Source organism: Meles meles, chromosome 6, assembly GCF_922984935.1.
Source record: "Meles meles chromosome 6, mMelMel3.1 paternal haplotype, whole genome shotgun sequence".
NCBI lineage: Eukaryota > Metazoa > Chordata > Mammalia > Carnivora > Mustelidae > Meles > Meles meles.
In genome coordinates, this window is record NC_060071.1 from 121,313,777 (window position 1) to 121,333,834 (window position 20,058).

Genomic DNA, 20,058 nt, shown 5'->3' on the forward strand with positions numbered 1-20,058 from the left:
AATCTTTAAAGTTTGACGTGCAATATCAGACTCAAGAACAATGAGTTCTTTGTTTTTTTATCTCCAGAGACATGATTCCTGGTCCAGCATGCCTAGCACTTCTTCTTCAAGGAAAAATTCCCAGGGCAGTAACAGAAGCCTGGGTAAGAAATAAAGTGCCTTCTTCTTATATTCTTTTTTCAAGGAAATTATTTCTACCGAACAGTAATTTGAATATATATATGATAAGGTAAAAAAGAAAACTTCTAGATGGTTACATCTGTTATCTACATATGAATACTCGGATCAGGTAGCCCATTTTAGTGTTCAGGCATGAATGCATCTTTAAAAAACACAAAGCAGTGACTTGCCTTTTGTTTGTTTTGAAGTATTCTAGTGCAGAAACTTCCAGAAGCATCCAGGATTAAAGCCATGTCAGTGTTATTTGGGAAAGTGTATCTTAGTTTTAATGTAAGTCACTCAGGCTGTATTTGCGTTAAGTTTTCAAGCCAATGTACTTCTTACAGAAGGTCTTCCCCTACCATTCCAGTAGTAACACTGAAGTGAGATTTTTGTCTTATTGAAGTGGCAACTTAAAAAAAAATAATGGCAATTTTCAGGTGTGCTCTTAAAATTAGATTGTGTCAAAGTGTAATTGGATTAGAAGGATTGCATAGCATTTCAAATGTCCTTGTCCTTTTACAATTCAGATACAATTACTCTGTCGGGAGATGAAAGAGATTTTGGGAGATTGAATGTGAAAGTGTTTTATAATTCTTCAGTAGAGCAGATCTGGATCACAGTTTTGCAGGTAAGTTAATTTAGCAAATACCAGCTTTTCTGACAAAATTGAATGTTTTCGTTATAAACATCTGTTGCTCTCTCTGGGTAACGGACAATACCCTCTTTGGAATTTAGGATTTTGTACTATTCTGCAGAAAACAGTATTTTAAAAAGACTCTAAAGAAACTAAATCTGTAGGTCTGATGGAATTGTGGTTTTTAACCTCAAGAAGGAAATTGATATGCTGTCTGGAACATTAAATGTCAAATTATTTTAATGTAGATGAAATAAAAGATCTCAGTACCCTAACGTTTACTTTTATGGCTTGTAATTAATTCATTAACTCAAGAAATACATCAAATATTTGTATTGTTAGGGTTCTTTGTAAAATTCAAACTGTATTTTTAATTTTTTTAGTGCAGAGATTTAAGTTGGCCTTCTAATTGTGGAGACACTCCTACTATTTCTATAAAAGGAACACTGACATTGCCCAAACCCGTGCATTTCAAATCTTCAGCAAAGGATGGCTCTCCTGTAAGTGGCTGTTTGTGTTTGAATTTCTTTTTGCTTTATTTATTTATTTATTTATTTATTTATTTTTTTCATATTTTTCACTTTAAACTATGTAAAGAATTGCAATGAGAAAGTGTTTTATTTTGGAGAAATTGCAAACTACATATTCATTGCTTTTTAAAGACAATTTTGTGCTTCAAAAATACTTGATATTTCATGGTCCAGTGTTGCATTTAAAAAGAAGATCTTTTAAACTCGAAATGGATAAAAGACCTCTATGTGAGACAGGAATCCATCAGAATCCTAGAGGAGAACATAGGCTTAACCTCTTCGATATCAGCCACAGCAACTTCTTTCAAGATATGTCTCCAAAGGCAAAGGAAACAAAAGTGAAAATGAACTTTTGGGACTTCATCAAGATCAAAAGCTTCTGCACAGCAAAGGAAACAGTCAACAGAACAAAGAGGCAACCCACGGAATGGGAGAAGATATTTGCAAATGACAGTACAGACAAAAGGTTGATATCCAGGATCTATAAAGAACTCCTCAAACTCAACACACACAAAACAGATAATCATATCAAAAATTGGGCAGAAGATATGAACAGACACTTCTCCAATGAAGACATACAAATGGTTATCAGACACATGAAAAAATGCTCATCATCACTAGCCATCAGGGAGATTCAAATTAAAACCACATTGAGATATCACCTTTCACCAGTTAGAATGGCCAAAATTAGCAAGATAGGAAACAACATGTGTTGGAGAGGTTGTGGAGAAAGGGGAACCCTCTTACACTGTTGGTGGGAATGCAAGTTAGTGCAGCAACTTTGGAGAACAGTGTGGAGATTCCTCAAGAAATTAAGAATAGAGCTTCCCAGGGTGCCTGGGTGGCTCAGTGGATTAAGCCGCTGCCTTCAGCTCAGGTCATGATCTCAGGGTCCTGGGATCGAGCCCCACATCGGGCTCTCTGCTCCACAGGGAGCCTGCTTCCTCCTCTCTCTCTGCCTGCCTCTCTGCCTACTTGTGATCTCTGTCTGTCAAATAAATAAATAAAATCTTAAAAAAAAAAAAAAAAAAAAGGAATAGAGCTTCCCTATGACCCTGCAATTGCACTGCTGGTACTTACCCCAAAGATACAGATGTAGTGAAAAGAAGGGCCACCTGTACCCCAATGTTTATAGCAGCAATGGCCACGGTCGCCAAACTGTGGAAAGAACCAAGATGCCCTTCAACGGACGAATGGATAAGGAAGATGTGGTCCATATACACGATGGAGTATTATGCCTTCATCAGAAAGGATGAATACCCAACTTTTGTAGCAACATGGACAGGACTGGAAGAGATTCTGCTGAGCGAAATAAGTCAAGCAGAGAGAGTCAAGTATCATATGGTTTCACTTATTTGTGGAGCATAACAAATAACATGGAGGACATGGGGAGATGGAGAGGAGAAGGGAATTGAGGGAAATTGGAAGGGGAGATGAACCATGAGAGACTATGGACTCTGAAAAACAACCTGAGGGTTTTGAAGGGGCAGGGGGTGGGAGGTTGGGGAACCAGGTGGTCGGTAATAGGGAGGGCACGTTTTGCATGGAGCACTGGGTGTGGTGCAAAAACAATGAATATTGTTACGCTGAAAAGAAATTTAAAAAAAAAGTGAAAAAAAATTAAAAAAAAGAAAATCTTTTTATCTTACTTTTATTTAAATTTATTTTATTCATTTAAAATATTTTCTTTTTATTTTATTTCATTGTCCAAGTTGCATTTAAAAAGAAAACCTTAATCACTGAAGTATATACAAAGTGAACAACATCTAAGGAGATTACTTTTCTTGTATGAAAGGAAAATGCCTATATTTTCATTTTCTTTCCTCCTAACCCACTTTGGCTTTGAAGAATAATTGCATGATTGTAATAAATTTCTTTCTAAGTATTTCCAGTTATTATACTCAGAAGACTTATGATCCTGAATTTGGTTTTAGATTTAGATTTTAGATTTCCCATTAGTTTAAATATATCTTCATTTTTGTCTTTTCATATATGAAAGGTTAGTGTTTTTCCATGCAAATGAAAGGTGTTTTCTGTAAGGACATAATTTAAAAATAAGGTAATTCAAATAACTAATAATCATGAAAAAAATTTACTCTCACTAGTAGTTATAGAAATTCAAATTTAAACTCCATATTGTTCTCTTTCTTTGCTTATTAAAATTAGGAAAAAGTTTATAATTACTCTAGAACATAGAACTTTCTGGAAATTATTTTGACAAAACACATCAAAGTCTTGAAATATTTATACACCTTACATAGTAATTCTACTTGGAATGTGTTCCATGGAAATAGTTTAAAATGCAAATAAAAATAATAAAGTATTCTTAGCAGTTTTGTTCATAAGGGAATAATTGGAAACCAACTAAATGTCTTATATAGGGGAACGGTTGAGAAAGTTCATGGAATCTATACCATGGGCATTATAGTTTTTGTGGGTTGCTATAGTAAAATACCACAAATTGGGTGGCTTAGAACAACAGAGTTTTCTCTCTCACAGTTTTGGAGAAAGTTGGAAATCAAGGTGTCAGCAGTGAGGGAGAATCTGTTCCATGCTGCTCTCCTAGCTTCTGGTAATGGTCAGCAGTCTTTGGCATTCCTTGGCTTCACTCTGCTTCCATCTTCACGTGCTGTTTTCCATCTGTCACTGTGTCTCCACTGTGAGCTCACCTTAACGTCACCATTTATATCTGTAAGGACCTTTTTTCTAAATAAGGTCATGTTCTGAGTTACTGGACATGAGGGCTTCAGCATATCTTTTTTGGGGCCAAATTTAGACCATAACAACATGTTATAGAATACTAGGCAGCTATAAAAGATAATGTTTAAGAAGAGGTTTTTTTTTTTTAAGTGTGTTTTTTTAGATTTTATTTATTTATTTGACAGAGAGAGAGATCACAAGTAGGCAGAGAGGCAGGCAGGCGGGGGGTGGGAAGCAGGCTCCCTGCCGAGCAGAAAGCCCGACATGGGGTTCAATCCCAGGACCCTGGGATCATGACCTGAGCTGAAGGCAGAGGCTTTAACCCACTGAGCCACCCAGGTGCCCCTTAGGGAGAGTTTTTAGGGACACGGAAAAATGTTCTTAGTAAGTAAAAAGGCAGTAATCAAAATTGATGTACATGTGTTCGTATCTCACTTTATGGAAATATGCATTATAGAAGGTCAAGATGGAAATAAATCTTAACTCTGGTTATAATGCTGACATTCAAGATGAATCCTTCCTGAATTAAACAGGAAAGGTTTCACTTTTTGATTGCCAAATAAAACCAAGTTAACTGGGGGCGCCTGGGTGGCTCAGTGTGTTAGGCCTCTGCCTTCGGCTCAGGTCATGATCTCAGGGTCCTGGGATCGAGTCCCACATCGGGCTCTCTGCTTTGCAGGGAGCCTGCTTCCTCCTCTCTCTCTCTGCCTGCCTCTCTGCCTACTTGTGATCTCTCTTTCTGTCAAATAAATAAATAAAATCTTTTAAAAAAAAATAAAACCAAGTTAACTTAGGAAAAGTTGGGGAAAATTGTTCTCATATTAAAACTTGCACAGAATCTTTTAAAATTATTATTATTGATCAACTTCTTGACCGCTGTTGTAGCAAAACGTGAAGTAGACCAGCACACGTGGCTTATGTGTAAGCTCATTGCATCTCCGTTTAAGAACACTTGGTGTACACTGCATTGTTGGTGTGATGCTGAGACTGAGAGAGAAAGAGCTCTGGTGGTTGGGAGCTCAAACACAATTCTGACTATACAGACATAAACAATTACAATAAAAGTCAAAATGTGGCCACAGTATCTAAAATATTGATGTTACCCAGATATTTTGTTTTTTCAAAAGGCAAAAAAAAAAAAAAGTCCTTTTCAAAAGAATGTAGTAAAGAGAAGAAGGAAGGGCAGAGCAAAATCAGTCCGGTGTTAAGAAGATGTGAGCCCATGGTAAGCCGAGGCGTTTAAAACATTAGGAATAATGAAAAGAATATTGGAAAATACTCTGACCATGGAAAACACTGACTTGCTGCCTGGGGTGGATGCTTATGAGAAAAGATAGCACTTTCCAAGGAGACTGATTTCCAGGTTAGAAAGGGTGAAGCAAACATCACTGAAGGAGAAATCAAAGCCCAAGGTAGGTGGGAAGAATGTTAGACAAAGAATAGAAATAATTCAAGTCTCTTAATGTGAACGGTTAGATTTGAGGTACTTATGAAAGAGCACACATGAGATTCTTGAACCGCTTATTAACTGTTGAAAAATTGTGGTGAATAGCAGGAAAGATACCCCAGAACCAAAGATGGAAAACAACCCAATTTTCAAAAAGTAGAAAATCTATAGTACAAAAAGTAGAAAATCTATATTCTGCTAAACTTGGTCTTGATATTGACCTGAGTTCCTTAGTAATTAAAAGGATGATTGTGAAATTAAGGAAGGCAGTATTCAGGATAAATTCTGGAAAAATAATTCAGGTCATTGTCATCTTAAGTTACATTGAAAATTATTTTTTTGTGTGAAAAAAATTACACCTTTCTTTCCTACATTATAAAATGTTATCTTCATTTCTTTTGCATCAGCATATCTTTTTTTTTTTCAGTCCTTTTATCTACATATTTTTTTTATTATTTTGTGGGTTTTTTTTTTTTAGATTATCGAATTTATGGAAACTTTTGTTTTTGCTATTAAACTCCAAAGTCTACAAACTGTAAGGCTTGTATTTAAGATTCAAACTCAGACTCCCACGAAGAAAACCATCGGAGAATGCTCACTCTCACTCAGAACTCTCAGCACACAGGAGATGGAATACTCTTTGGATATAATGCCACCTTCGAAAATTTCTGTAAGTGATAGTGGTATGTAATGTTGAAAGTGTTTTATATGTTTAGAACTATTTTGTGGGTGAGTTTTGGTTGGAGTGTAAATTGAACACTCTAGAATATACTAGAGGATCAGGAAGGCTCTCAAGAAGAATTAGTAATAGTAATAGACGATGATGTCATTATTAATAATACTTTTTAAGTAATTGATAAAAGGTTGTTTTATCAAGTAATTGATAAAAGGTAACAGATATCCTTTGCCTTCTCTGTTGAAAAATAACAGGGTTACCTTCTCCTAGTACATTTTATATAAACGTTTCATACGTCAGGGAAAATAATCCTGAAGTTAGTAGCTGGTAACTTAGAAAGAGCAAGAAAGAATCATAAACTCCAAACTTGACATTGCCTTAAAAGATTAGGAAGGTGGTTTTAATCATGAGTAAGCTAAATATCTGTCCATAAATTGGGTAAAATGGAGGTTCTTACGGCTGGGGTATTGCTTGTTTGTTTGTTTGTTTGTTTTGGTAAAGAACTTGATTATCTGTACTGCTTCTTGATTTTTGAGACCTGATTTTAATTCTCTCAACTAGCCAACTGTTGGAATTGTTTAGATATCCCTAATAATTTAATTCTGCAGCTTCTGTGTCAGGATAACAGTTACAGAAATCAGTCATAAGCTTCTATAAGGTCAAGCCTATATGTGATTTTAAGTTCATATGGGGTTTATATTTTACCTGCCTTCAAAAATATTTTATGTGACTTGAAGTGATTCTTAACCCTGGCTATACATTAGAATCACGTGGGGAGCCTGACAAACATGCCCACACCTCAACCAGCTAAATTAGAATTTTGTGGGGGGAGTGAGGAGAGGCAGGGGTAGGCCACAAGCATCTGTACTTCTCAGCTTTCCAGGTGATGCTTTGGTGCAAGCCTGGCTTGAGAACCACTGAATTAGAGGGGAATGAAGTTAGGGATTAAAAAATAAAAACCAAAAGATTTCTGTAGTCAAAAAATGATATTTTTAATAGTTATTTCTTATGTATTATTTTCTGTCTCCCATTTCCAGTGTGTTCCCTGTACAGCATTTATTACAACTTAGAATTCAGTTACTTGTTCTAAACCAAAGTAGACTCTAGCTTCCATCTGTTTTCTTTATATTTGACTGTGCTTAGTAAGGGCCTGTTTTATTCTGGGCATTGAATATTGGTATATAGGTAGGAAAGAATAAATGATGAATGAAAGCATGCCATATTAGATTATTTTTTTTAAAGATTTTTTATTTATTTATTTGACAGAGAGAGATCATAAGTAGGCAGAGAGGCAGACAGAGAGAGTGAGAGGGAAGCAGGCTCCCTGCTGAGCAGAGAGCCCGATGTGGGACTCGATCCCAGGACCCTGAGATCATGACCTGAGCTGAAGGCAGCAGCTTAAAGCACTGAGCCACCCAGGTGCCCCATATTAGATTATTTTTATATTCTGTTGAAATATAGCAAATTTGATTTCTAACTGTGACAGGAGTTTGTCACCTTGCATTTTTTTTTTTGAAATTAACTTGGTGTAGAGAGTAATCTGCAACCATATTTTACAGAGGGCACAAATATACTATTCAAGTGGTTGATTCATATAGTAACACTTTAAAGACTAGGAGAGTATATCAAAAGATAACTCAGCAAAGGTATTTTCTGGGGAATTGAGATGTTCTAATCTTATTTGCCTTGGAGAATCTGAATGAATGATTATGGCTAAGTTTCCACCAAATAATGTCACGTATTAGAGGACTTACAAACATTTGTATATCTGCTATGTGTTAGGTGCTAGGGATACAAAAAGATTGGTGGCCTGAAGGAGGAGCTTAGGAGCTCTACTGGACCAGTGAACTTATGTTACTGAGGGTGAATATTTCATATTATTCGCTAAGGCAAAAACAGTAGGCTTTGTTTCTTGTGTCGAGGAGGAAGATTGGTAGTCTTTGTGAAAGTGACAGAGCCAGACTCACACAGTGACGACATCACCGTGAGCAGTAGAACTATCATGTAAGCTCATGTTTTCCTCGGTACAGAATTGTTGACCTTGACAAATAGTAATGGAAGTATTTATTTGAGAACCCAGAGTTCTGTGTGGAACAATGCACAAGAGGTTCTCGTGCAGAAGACACTTTAACCACACAGGGGAGGTGGTGTTAGGTGACTTAATGCTCACACCAAACTTCGGAGCTCTCTGCTCTTGGTACCCCTACTATGGAGACCAACACACTGAAGCCCTTGCCCGGTTTCCTCCAGCTGGTAGTTGGTGAGGCGGGATTTGAACAGAAGCACCGATTCCAAGACCAGCTCTCTTAGCTTGACTATATAGCGCTCCCGGCAAGGAGATATGCTCCAACATCAGAGGTCATGGTTTCCTCCAATTATGCATAACTTTTCACAATTCAAGGAAGGCTCAGAAAGTTTTCTTCAAAAAAATGATACATTATTCAGGACCAGAGATCATATCCTATATCTTCCACAGTTTTGTGCCCATTAAAAATACACTTAATGTATACCTGCTGCTTGATTAGAATTTTAATTTTTTGGTGACTGGGAGATTGAAAACCACTTTGAATAGTTTCTCACAATCTAAAGTAATATCCTGGAACATAGTAAGTAATTGAATTCCGAAATGACACTGGCAAGTTAGAAATGACAAACCTTTTGCCAATCACTGCTTGGTTTTGTGTGAGTGAGTACTACAGGTGTGTAACACTAAGGGAAGTTTTGCAACCATTAGATATTTTCATAAGTATGATCACAGTGCGGGTACAAAACCCTAATAAGGGGCCCCTGGGTGTCTCAGTCGATAAGCGTCTGCCTTCCGCTCAGGTTATGATCCTAGAGTCCTGGGATCAAGCCCTGCATTGGGCTCCTTGCTCAGTGGGAAGCCTGCTTCTGCCTCTCCCACTTCCCCTGTTTGTGTTCCCTCTCTCACTGTCTCTCGCTCTGTCAAATAAATAAATAGAATCTTAAAAAGAACCATAATAAAAAATTTTATCCATAGTTTCCTTGTTTTGTAAACAGTAAGTAATGCCCTTTTTAATCTACTTTTTTAAAATGCCAAGAACATGGGGCACCTGGGTGGCTCAGTCCTTAAGCGTCTGTCTTTGGCTCAGGTCATAATCCCAGGATCCTGGGATCGAGCCCCACATTGGACTCTGCTCAACAGGGGGCCTGCTCCCCCCCACCCCCCGCTTGTATTCCCCCTCTCATTCTCTCTCTCTGCCAAATAAATAAAATCTTTAAAAAATAAAAAATAAAAAATAAATAAAATGCCAAGAACAGTAGCATTTTTTTTTTTAATCAACAAAGGCTTTAATTTAATTTAACTTTTCCCTTCTCTGTTTCTCCTTCATTTCATTGTTTGCCTTCGGTTTTCTTTGACCTTTTCCTTATTATTTCCTGCCTCATCACTTTCACTAGCTTCCTTCTTGCCAGTTTTCTTCTTTGGCTGGCTCTCTTTCAGCATAGTAAGTCAGCTCTTAACCCACACATTTGTTCCTTGTAGTAATCCTTTTTCTTCTGAGCTGGGGAGCTCCTACTGTCATGTCTACGATTAGAAAAATATAATGGCGATTCTCATCTTTGAAACTTTTTATTGCGCTTCATGTATTCTTAAAAATAATTCAAATGAATACATTTAAGTGTTTTTGGAAGTGTGCTTCTTTGGTGTTTATCTTGCTGACATTTTCTTTAGTACAGCTGCTTAGGAATTTAATTTGTTTCAATTCAAATTGTCTTCTGACTGCTCTGATTTGGAACAATCAGATACGTTGGTGTGACTTGGATTTTCAGAATCCATGAAAGTGAGTACCTCATATTTACAGATTCCATGACATTTCTCCTAACCATCTTATGGACCATAGCTTTGTGTGTCAAAAAAAAAAAAAAAAAAAGCAGTGTTTTCTTCTAACTGTAGTTCTTTATTTCTAAATTTTTGAAATATCCCCAAACCTTATTCTTAATTAACAAATGGCACTCTTTTGATATCCAGGTTTGCCATGCAGAACTTGAACTGGGGACTTGTTTTCAAGCCATAAATAGCAGAATTCAGTTACAGATTCTCGAGGCACAGTATCTTCCAAGCTCTTCAACACCTCTTGCTTTGAGTAAGTATATCCGTGGTTTAAAGTGGAATCTTCAGAAAATATTAGTAAAAGGTAGTTTTTCCTGCATTTCTTAGTAATGAACATTAAAATCTTAGTTACTTTTATTATTTAACTTACTTACCTTTTAACTTAAAACCACTTTATTGGATTTCTTTTAGATATATTTCACCAGCCTAGAAAATTTATTCTTTTCCTAGTTTGCCCTTCATTGAATGTGCTAACTAGAAACTTAATTTAAAAAAAAATTAAAAATACCAAACTCAACCCTTGAAACACTTTCCCTTCCCTGGGCCTTGGGGCGCAAGAAGGGGTTCTGATAATTTGTATTGTGCAGGCCTGGTTCACGTGGCTTCTCCTAGAACTGGGGATTTGAGATCATTCTACCAGGGCTAGAGGGGGGTAAGAGTGCTCCCTCATTCCGCTACAAGAAGAGAGGATATTGGGAGGCAGGCAGAAGCAATGGATGTCCACTATAATTACAAAGACTAAAAATAAATGCAACTGATCATTCAGTTCAGGAAGCTAGGAAAACAACAACAGACAGAAAGGAAAGTAGAGTTACCTCTACTTTCTACCTCTACTTTTTTAGAGTTACAGGTAAAGTTGAAGTTGATAATTATGAAGACAACAGCAAAAGACCTAATCAATAAAACCAAAAGCTTTTTCTTTGAAGAGATCAGTAAAATAGACAAACCTATAGTAAGTTGGATTGAGCAAAAAAATAAAGAAAACATGAAAAGGGGGTGGATAACATTTCACATTCAGAAGAGATTCAATAATAAATTAGATAATACCATTTAAAACTATACCTGTTCATTTGAACATCTATATATAATAAAAAAAAAGTTGTTGAAGGGGCGCCTGGGTGGCTCAGTGGGTTAAAGCCTCTGCCTTCGGCTCAGGTCATGATCTCAGGGTCCTGGGATCGAGCCCCGCATCGGGCTCTCTGTTCAACAGGGAGCCTGCTTCCCTTCCTCTCTCTCTGCCTGCCTCTCTGTCTACTTGTGATCTCTGTCTGTCAAATAAATAAATAAAATCTTAAAAAAAAAAAAGTTGTTGAAATTTGCTCCAAAAGAGGGAGAACATCTGGATAAAATTATTAACCATGTGTAGATAGTTAAAGAATTGCCTCTAATTAAAGCATCAGGCCAAGATGATTTTACTGGTAGAGTCTACCAAACTTTCAAGGAACATTTAATTCCTTTTTTTTTTTAAGATTTTATTTATTTATTTGACACAGAGAGAGGGATCACAAGTAGGCAGAGAGGCAGGCAGAGAGAGAGGGGGAAGCAGGCTCCCTGCTGAGCAGAAAGCCTGATGTGGGGCTTAATCCCAGGACCCTGAGATCATGACCTGAGCTGAAGGCAGAGGCTTAACACACTGAGCCATCCAGGCACCCCTAATTCCTATTTTATATAAGCTGTTCCAAAGCAGGAGAAATGATGGAAAAAGTAACTTTCTGAGGTGGGCATATTCTCAATATCAAAACAGAAAAGATAGTGCATAGAAAAAGTAGCTATAGACTATTACCACTTATATAGATAGATAGAAAAATCATAAAAAAAAAAGCAAATGAAAGCCAACTTGGCATGAAAAGAATAAATAACCAGGACTACATAGTAGGTTAGTTCTAGGAACAAGGATGTCAGTAGAAGTCTACAGATGCAGTTCATTACATTAAGAGGTGTCTTTCTTTAATCAAAACTGCTGATTGGGATTATCCATGATCTGCATCTTGTAAATCTAATGGTCCATCCTCAGTCACCACTTTACAGCTCCCTCCTTTCTAGAAGCTCCCTCCTCCCTTTCTTGCTGCCCAGCAGCTCCCGCTCCATCCATGACAACTTTGTGCCTGAGCTGTAGGTGCCATGCATCCGTCAGACAGGGGAGGATGCTTAGGCGGAAAGCTATATGAACCTCAATGCTAGCGGTGTAGTTTCCATCTTGCAAGACGTGACACTCCTCCAGTTTCTTCCCACTTTTGGTCTTGAACAGTGTTTTGTTTTGTTTTCCCCAGAGTTGATAATTGTTATCCATGGGAAGTTTAGTTTGTACAACTATTCTATCATTACTGGAAGCTCTCCATCTCAATTTATTTAAAGAGTAGATTTTCTCTAGCAGGCATATGTTTAACTTCTAGTGTCGCAATCAAAGAATTTTACCTGCATAAAACTGGGAATTAAATTCCTCCAGCTCTCTGAAGAGTTGGCCCCTGTCTTTTGTGTAATACTTTTCAGTGTGTACTCCCCTACTGCTGACCGTTACTCATGCCTACAATTTCCAGTCTTTAATGGCATTCAGGTTAGAGGAAGAGTCAGTTCATTGAAGGTCACTGTAGTTCTTTGTAAAGTGTGATTAAAATTACAAAGTTTACTATCAACGTTTTTTCTGTTATGCCAATAGCTCATTGGCTCTTTATAAGTGGCTTATATGTTTTCACACCAAATATAATATGTGAGTATATATCACTATATATTAAAATAAAATTTTACAGGGCGCCTGGGTGGCTCAGTGGGTTAAGCCACTGCCTTTGGCTCAGGTCATGATCTCAGGGTCCTGGGATCGAGTCCCGCATCGGGCTCTCTGCTCAGCAGGGAGCCTGCTTCCCCCCCCCCCCCGCCTACCTCTCTATCTACTTGTGATCTCTCTCTGTCAAATAAATAAATAAAATCTTTAAAAAAAATAAAAATAAAATTTTACATATCAAAATTTCTTATTTTTTAGGTTTCTTTGTGAAGGTGGGAATGTTTAGTTCAGGAGAGTTGATTTATAAGAAGAAGACACGCTTACTGAAGGCCTCCAATGGAAGAGTAAAGTGGGGAGAAACTATGATTTTTCCACTTATACAGAATGAAAAAGAAATTCTTTTTCTTATTAAGCTTTACAGTCGGAGCTCTGTAAGAAGAAGACATTTTGTGGGGCAGGTTAGTTGTGAGTTTTTATCTTGAATCCTTTCTTTGAACTTCTCTATGCATTGAAACATTTGGTTAACAAAAGGAATATAGAGTAAAATTGAAGTTGAATAGAGTAAAATTCTACAGCATCATAAATTAAAATTTGATGTTGCTACAAAGGTGAAATCCTGTCAGACTTTGCTTTAATACAAATAGTTGGAATTTCTGTGCAGTTAGGTTTCTTATCTAAAAATAAGTCTGTTTCTGAGCTTCTAAACTATAAATACTGTAAGAAAGATCAGTTTTTCAGTACCATTGACTAGTTAATGGTATTAATGCTAAGTATTTATTTATTTTTTCCTCTATCCAGTATTTTTAAATACAATTATAAATTTAAATTCAGTTAATTAACATATAATGTATAATCGGTTTCAGAGGTAGAGGTCAGTGAGGTCAATCTTATATAACACCCAGGGCTCATTCCATCAAATGCCCTCCTTAATGCCCATCACCCAGTTACCCCATTCTCCCAACCCCCTTCCCTCTTGTTTCCTATGATGAAGAGTCTCTTAATGGCTTGTCTCTCTCTCTCTGATTTGTACATTCACTAAGTATTTAAATCAAAATTTTTAAGGCTGCAGATGTCCAACTTACTTCATTCTGTTTCATGTTCAGTTTAGTGTTTAACTCTGTATGCTATTAACTGAATTATGTTAGATTCAGATTTCTAGAAAACATTAGTTTTGGCAGTGGTCGTGATGGTATTTAGATAGTTGATTTTGGTGTTTGGATTACTCTGTTTAAAAATTCTTATAATCTGTAAGTAAGACAGCAATACTTACTTGCCAGTCCAATGGGGACTTACTTCCTTTGTAGTTTATTTTACTCTGAGTAGATTAATGGTAGCTATCCATTATCTCTTATCTTAATAATGATTGTTTGACTCCCATTTAAATTCCAAAATCCACATCATTGGTTTAAAAGCTTCTGCTTGATAACAAGATGTCATTAGCAGTCTATGTGAAATCCTCAAATGATATGTGAATATTCAAAGATTGATATTAACTTTTTGACTCACTTCTTCATGCATTTTACCTAAAATCTTTGTTAAAAAAATTATGGTTTTGTTGTTCTTCATTTATTCCTATTTTGGAAGGAGTTTGGACTCAAGAATTCATATATGTAGCATACTTCTCAAGGCCTTGAGGCCTATGAAGTGCATTCAGTTAAAGTTTTCCTATATCCTCAAGCCCCAGCTATCATGTATGGATGGAATGGGAGATTTCCTTGACAGGTGGTTTTCATGATAACTTTTTTGGTGATTCCACTTTCTTGGTTGAGAGTCAGAGATCTTCCTGGCCATCTGTTCCTGTGGCTTCCCTTGGGTTCTTGGGAGCCACCATGGCAGGGGAAACAAATGCAGTTTCAGAGTCTCCTGATGTCAGCCAAAGAATGCTGGTGTTACCTGTTTCATGTAGTAGGTTCTCTGTAGGATTTTATTTGAAGGAAAAATACTGACCAGGAAATTAAGGGGAAAAGGTTTGAAAATCAGTGTCCTGCTCCAATTTCTTTATTTAAAAGAATTAGAAACTGAGTCTCAGAGAAGTTAATTCCTGTTACTGCTAAAGCTGAGGTTAGCATTCAGGCTTCGAATTCCTTGTCTCCTTTTCCTCTAGGCAGGTGTGAAGTCTTACATCTGCATAGTGCTCTAAACTTTTCTCAAGTTCATTCATATCTATTACCTAAAGTTACAGTTTAGATTTCAGTTAAAATCACAGCTTAAAATGTGCTTAAAAATGTGTATTTCTTACCAGTTTAACTTAAATCATGATTAGTCTCTGTTTATTTTCACAAAAATGATTTTGAATGGTTGGGATGAATTCTAAGTTGAGCTTCTAGATATACTGAATAACCAAGGATACTAATTACTGTTTTGGGAGAAATTATTTTAGAATATCTCACATCAAATTTTGAAGTTGGATTGGATCATATAACATTAGTCTTCAGAGTGACTAAACAGGTTAAGTGTTTTGACATATATTTTAAAAAATGGAAGGATTGTTTGATTGAAAATATGTGAACCAGGGGCTCCTGGGTGGCTCAGTGGGTTAAAGCCTCTGCCTTCGGCTTGGGTCATGATCCCAGGGTCCTGGGATCGAGCCCCACGTCGGGCTCTCTGCTCAGTGGGGAGCCTGCTTGCCTTCCTCTCTCTCTCTGCCTGCCTCTTTGCCTGCTTGTGATCTCTCAAATAAATAAAATCTTTTAAAAAAAAAAAAGAAAGAAAAGAAAATATGTGAACCAAACTTCCACTTGCCTTTCGTCAGTAAGAGGAATTAACTGTTTGAATTCAGTTGCCATTCTCGTGTTAAGTTAAATGATTGTCCTGTTCCTTTACAGATTTGGATAAGCGAAGACAGTAATCACACCGAAGCAGCAAATCAGTGGAGAGAAACAGTTACAAATCCAGAAAAGGTTGTTATCAAGTGGCACAAATTAAACCCATCTTGAAGACATGACACTTTAATTTGGTGAAGAACTTGACATTGTTTTAGAAGACTTATGATTTCAATTTGGTACCAATGAGAAGAGACAGATCAATACATTTGTTAATGTATTTATGGAGGTCATAATTATAATAGTTGATGGATCTTATGGAAAATTAAATTTGATATAAAAAATGTGATGAATTATATCAAATATCCAGAATAAAGGGAGTGTTTTAAAACTTGGCAAAATATACAGTAAGAGTAATATGCTAGGGCAAGTAGATAAATTACACAATCAATGAGAGTATCAACCATAGGTAGTTATTACTATATTATGTTTATGGGATTTTTTAATAAAGCTTTATCTGGATATTAAAAATCTGGTATATCAAATCTCTGTTAACACTATTAGAATGTAGAAGACTTTACTGCTGACTATCAGTGCTGATCGTTATTGATTAGACCTTGACTCCACTGTTTACCTCTTGGTATGTATTTTCTCTCAGAAAGCAAAAATGAATTAAATCACTTCCAACTCTTCTGTATTTGGGGAAAATTTGTGCCCTGTTTTTCTAATTTCTTACCCACAAGGCATCATATTGCCACTTTGTAAATTATTTATCTCCAAGAAACTTCAAATATATAAAACACTGCAGTTTGGCAAGAATAAATGAAAACACCAGAAGGTTGAAGTTTGATTGGAAACCTAGTATATACACATTTTGCCAAATGTTTTCCTCTCTCAAATATTTTACCCTTTGTTTTCATTGGATTTGGAGTAAGATTATCATCTGTATTATCCATCCTAATTCTGCTAACTGCAGAATTAAATGAGCTTAATTAGCAAGTGCAATAATTTATCATAATCATTTACTTCTTTTTAGTTTTTTTAAACATAAGCTACTTGTTCTATAGTCCACAACATTATTTCCCCCATGTTTTTAAAGAAGCCATATTATAGTAAATATTCTTTCTTTGTTTTTTTGTTTTGTTTTATTTTGTTTTATTTTGTGGGGAGGGGCAGAGGGAAAGGGAGAGAATCTGAAGCAGGCACCACACCCAACAGGGAAACCAATGTGGGGCTCAATCTCACAATCTTGAGATCATGACGTGAGCTGAAATCAAGAGTCGGATGCTTGATCAACTGAGCTACCCAGGTGCCCTGCTAATATTTTCTATAGCAGTTTCTCTCAGGTACTCATTAAAAGTCAGTATGTGGGAGCGCCTGGGTGGCTCAGTGGGTTAAGCCTCTGCCTTCAGCTCAGGTCATGATCTCAGGGTCCTGGGATCGAGTCCCGTATCAGGCTCTCTGCTTGGCAGGAAGCCTACTTTCCCCCATCTCTCTGCCTACTTATGATCCCTCTCTGTCAAATAAATAAATAAAATCTTTAAAAAAAAAAGTCAGTATGTGGGCATAATGTCAGGTTAGTTGGCTATACAAGCTATGGCCAAAAAGAACAGCTGTTTGGAGAAACAGATAATGCCATTGTTGGCCTTGGAAAGTCCAACTTTAGTTTTGCTAATGAGTGGACCAAGTACTCTGTAATCATGATCTTCCATTTTTCTTTCTGTCTTACCATGTTCTACAGATGTCAAGAGATAGATGGTGATGTTAGGCTAGAAGATACTTTGGTATGGCTTCTGCATGCACTCTTCATTGTAGTTCTTATGTTCTGTGTATCTCATTAAGATTTTCTCAAATGAACAATTCCTCTTTTCCTAGTACCATGTTCGCAAGGCACAAAATATGCATAGTTTACTTGTCCTTTGTTTCCATTCCCTAGAGTGTATGTTATACTGCTGACAGGGACTTTCTAACACTGCATTTGGAAATAATTTTTTTCTTAGATTTGTGAAAAATGCTATATTGGTCAGTATTCACATGAACTTTCAAGAGAAATCACCTTGTATGGTAGTGTTTTTAATCTTTGAGGCAAATGACTATTTTTTAGAGCAATTTTAGGTTCACAGCAAAATTGAGAGGAAGTACAGAGAGTTCCCGGATACCCTTTCCCCCCTCATACACACATACACACAGCCTCCCCCATATCAACATCTCCCACCAGTGTGATAGCATTTGTTAAAATCAATGAATCTATACTGACACAGCATTATCACCCAAAGTCTGTAGCTTACATTAAGGTTCACTTATGGTATTGTCCATTCTGTGAGTTTTGACCAGTACATAATGTCATATATCCACCACTCTAGCATCATAGAGAGGAGTTTCACTGCCTTAAAAATCCTCTGTAGATGCACCTATTTTAATAGCTACCAAATAAGTATATTGGCTTTTAGATAATAAATAACAGACATTATTGTTCTAAAAAATCTAAAACTTTATTTGGGCAATTTTTTGTGTTCTATTGAAACTCTTAATTCCTAAATTATTATATGTAGTCATCTATTTAATTCAATTTTAAATTATTTAATTTTTAATATTTTTGCAATATGTATATAATGTATAATTTCAGAGAAAGTGTGATTTCTTGGTTTCCTGTATGTCTTAGAATCCTAGGTAAATAAAAAAAAAAACTTTCATTTAAATGACCTTTCAGTTAGACTGGTATCAACACAACCTAAGTTCCTAAATATTTTAATTGGTTTTACTTAAGCCTTTTTCAGGTGTAAGAGGTACTGAATACAGATGATATCCTGGTCGTCTCTCTAAAGCTTTACATGAAATATAAAAAGAAATAAACCCCTGTTAATAGCTGTTCATATTATGAGAAAAACATTAGAAGCTGGTAATAAAAAATGAGATGGTAAGCAAAAATCTCTTGTCTTTCTTTTTGCTTAAGCATTTCTTGACCTTTACTCATTTATAACAAGGTGAAGTGGATGAATGTGATGTTGGCTGACCAGAGGAAGCCGTGGAAAGGTTCACATTGATAGCTCATAGTTTGTGCAGTGCTCAATCCCTCATACTGTGCTTATTTATAAACTTTCCAGTTGATACAGTTGGGTAGCTGCAGCCCATGTCCAAATACATCATCATTATTTGACTTTCATGTAGGTTTGCTTGATTTTTTTTTTTTTTTTTTTTTTTTTTTTTTTTTAGCAGACCTCCTAGAGAAATTACCATTGAAGTATATCAGTTCCAGCACTTAGGAGACTGCTAAGAAGGAACCAGTGGGACTTTGAACATATGTAATTGTGGTCTGAAAATAACCTAAGGTGAACTTCTGCTTGAAAGCAATTACATAAGTTGTTCTGATACTAATGTACTGAAACTATATTTCCCAGGAAAATTTCTGTTGTCTGATCAAATAATTGCTTATTCTTGAAGGATTTTAGAAATTTTCAGTAAATGTCACCATTTTATATCATGGCAGTAATGGATATTTCTTCTTTTTTTTTTTAACTTTTTAAATGAACATTTCAAAGGATATGTATTTCCTTTTGGTATTTGGTGAGGTATGTTGAGGAAAGTACCAGATAAAATACGTGTATGTACACTGTATTAGTCAGTTTTTCAGAGAAATAGAACTAAGAGATGTATTTATATGTAAAAACATAAATTCTTTCTAATTACGAGAAATTGGCTCATGTCTTCATGGAGGCTAAGGAATCCCACAATCTGCCATGAAGGCTGGAGACCCAGGAGGCCAGTGGTCAAGGTTCAGTCTGAATCTGAAGGCTTGAGAACCAGAGGAATCAATGGTATGAATCCCAGTATGAGGCAGGAGAAAAGGATCAATTCCTTCTTCATCTCCCTTTTGTTCCATTTAGGTTCTCAGCAGATCAAGAGATGCTCACCCACACTGAGGAGCACAACTTATTGAGCCCACTGAGGCAAATGCTAATCATGTCCAGAAACATCCTGCCAGACACACCTAGAAATAACGTCATCTCAGCTCCCCTGGCTAGTCAAACTGACACATACAGTTAACCAGACATCGACTCATGTTCTCTTGATGGGGCAGCTGGAATTAGTGTTCAGTGATCAATCTCAAATGCATGAAGTTTGGTTGAAACATTTGAGTTGAGGAAAGAATAATGAAAATTGAGTATTGAGTGTATTGTGTATTGAAGTACCATGTCCATGTTGAAATAGAGGTTTAGTTTTAAAAGATGCTAAAAAAGTTAATGTTGCCCTTCAAAATGGGATATTTTGTCTGAAGGTGAATGCTGCCTACCATTTAAGTCATTTCCTGGTGGATTTTTTATACTTGGCAATTACTGATTTATAACTTTTTCATGTATGGACAATCTGGTCTCTAAAATAACTATTTTATTAGTTAAAACTGGTAACTAAATTAATTTACGGAACAATAACTCTATTAACTGTTGAGCTATATTAAACTGTAAGACTCTGGTAACAGCAGATGTCCAGAAAGAAAGTTCTATATGTCCTCTCAGGTGGCTAAGAGGTATCTGATTCCGCAATGAGCTAAATCACTGCGTAAGATATATCTTTAGA

The 20,058-nt window shown here is 36.3% G+C and overlaps 1 protein-coding gene across 1 annotated transcript in view; it reads left to right on the forward strand.

Moving 5' to 3' along the window:
* The window catches only part of TC2N (tandem C2 domains, nuclear), a 41,120-nt gene extending 22,715 nt beyond the window's left edge, over positions 1-18,405 (forward strand). The window contains exons 6-12 of the mRNA XM_046007004.1: positions 68-143; positions 690-790; positions 1,180-1,296; positions 5,952-6,143; positions 10,141-10,255; positions 12,980-13,179; positions 15,547-18,405. Of these exons, the coding sequence (XP_045862960.1) occupies positions 68-143; positions 690-790; positions 1,180-1,296; positions 5,952-6,143; positions 10,141-10,255; positions 12,980-13,179; positions 15,547-15,657 (912 nt within the window). The 3' untranslated portion in view covers positions 15,658-18,405. The remainder of the gene's footprint in view (positions 1-67; positions 144-689; positions 791-1,179; positions 1,297-5,951; positions 6,144-10,140; positions 10,256-12,979; positions 13,180-15,546) is intronic.
* Positions 18,406-20,058: the final 1,653 nt, after the last annotated feature.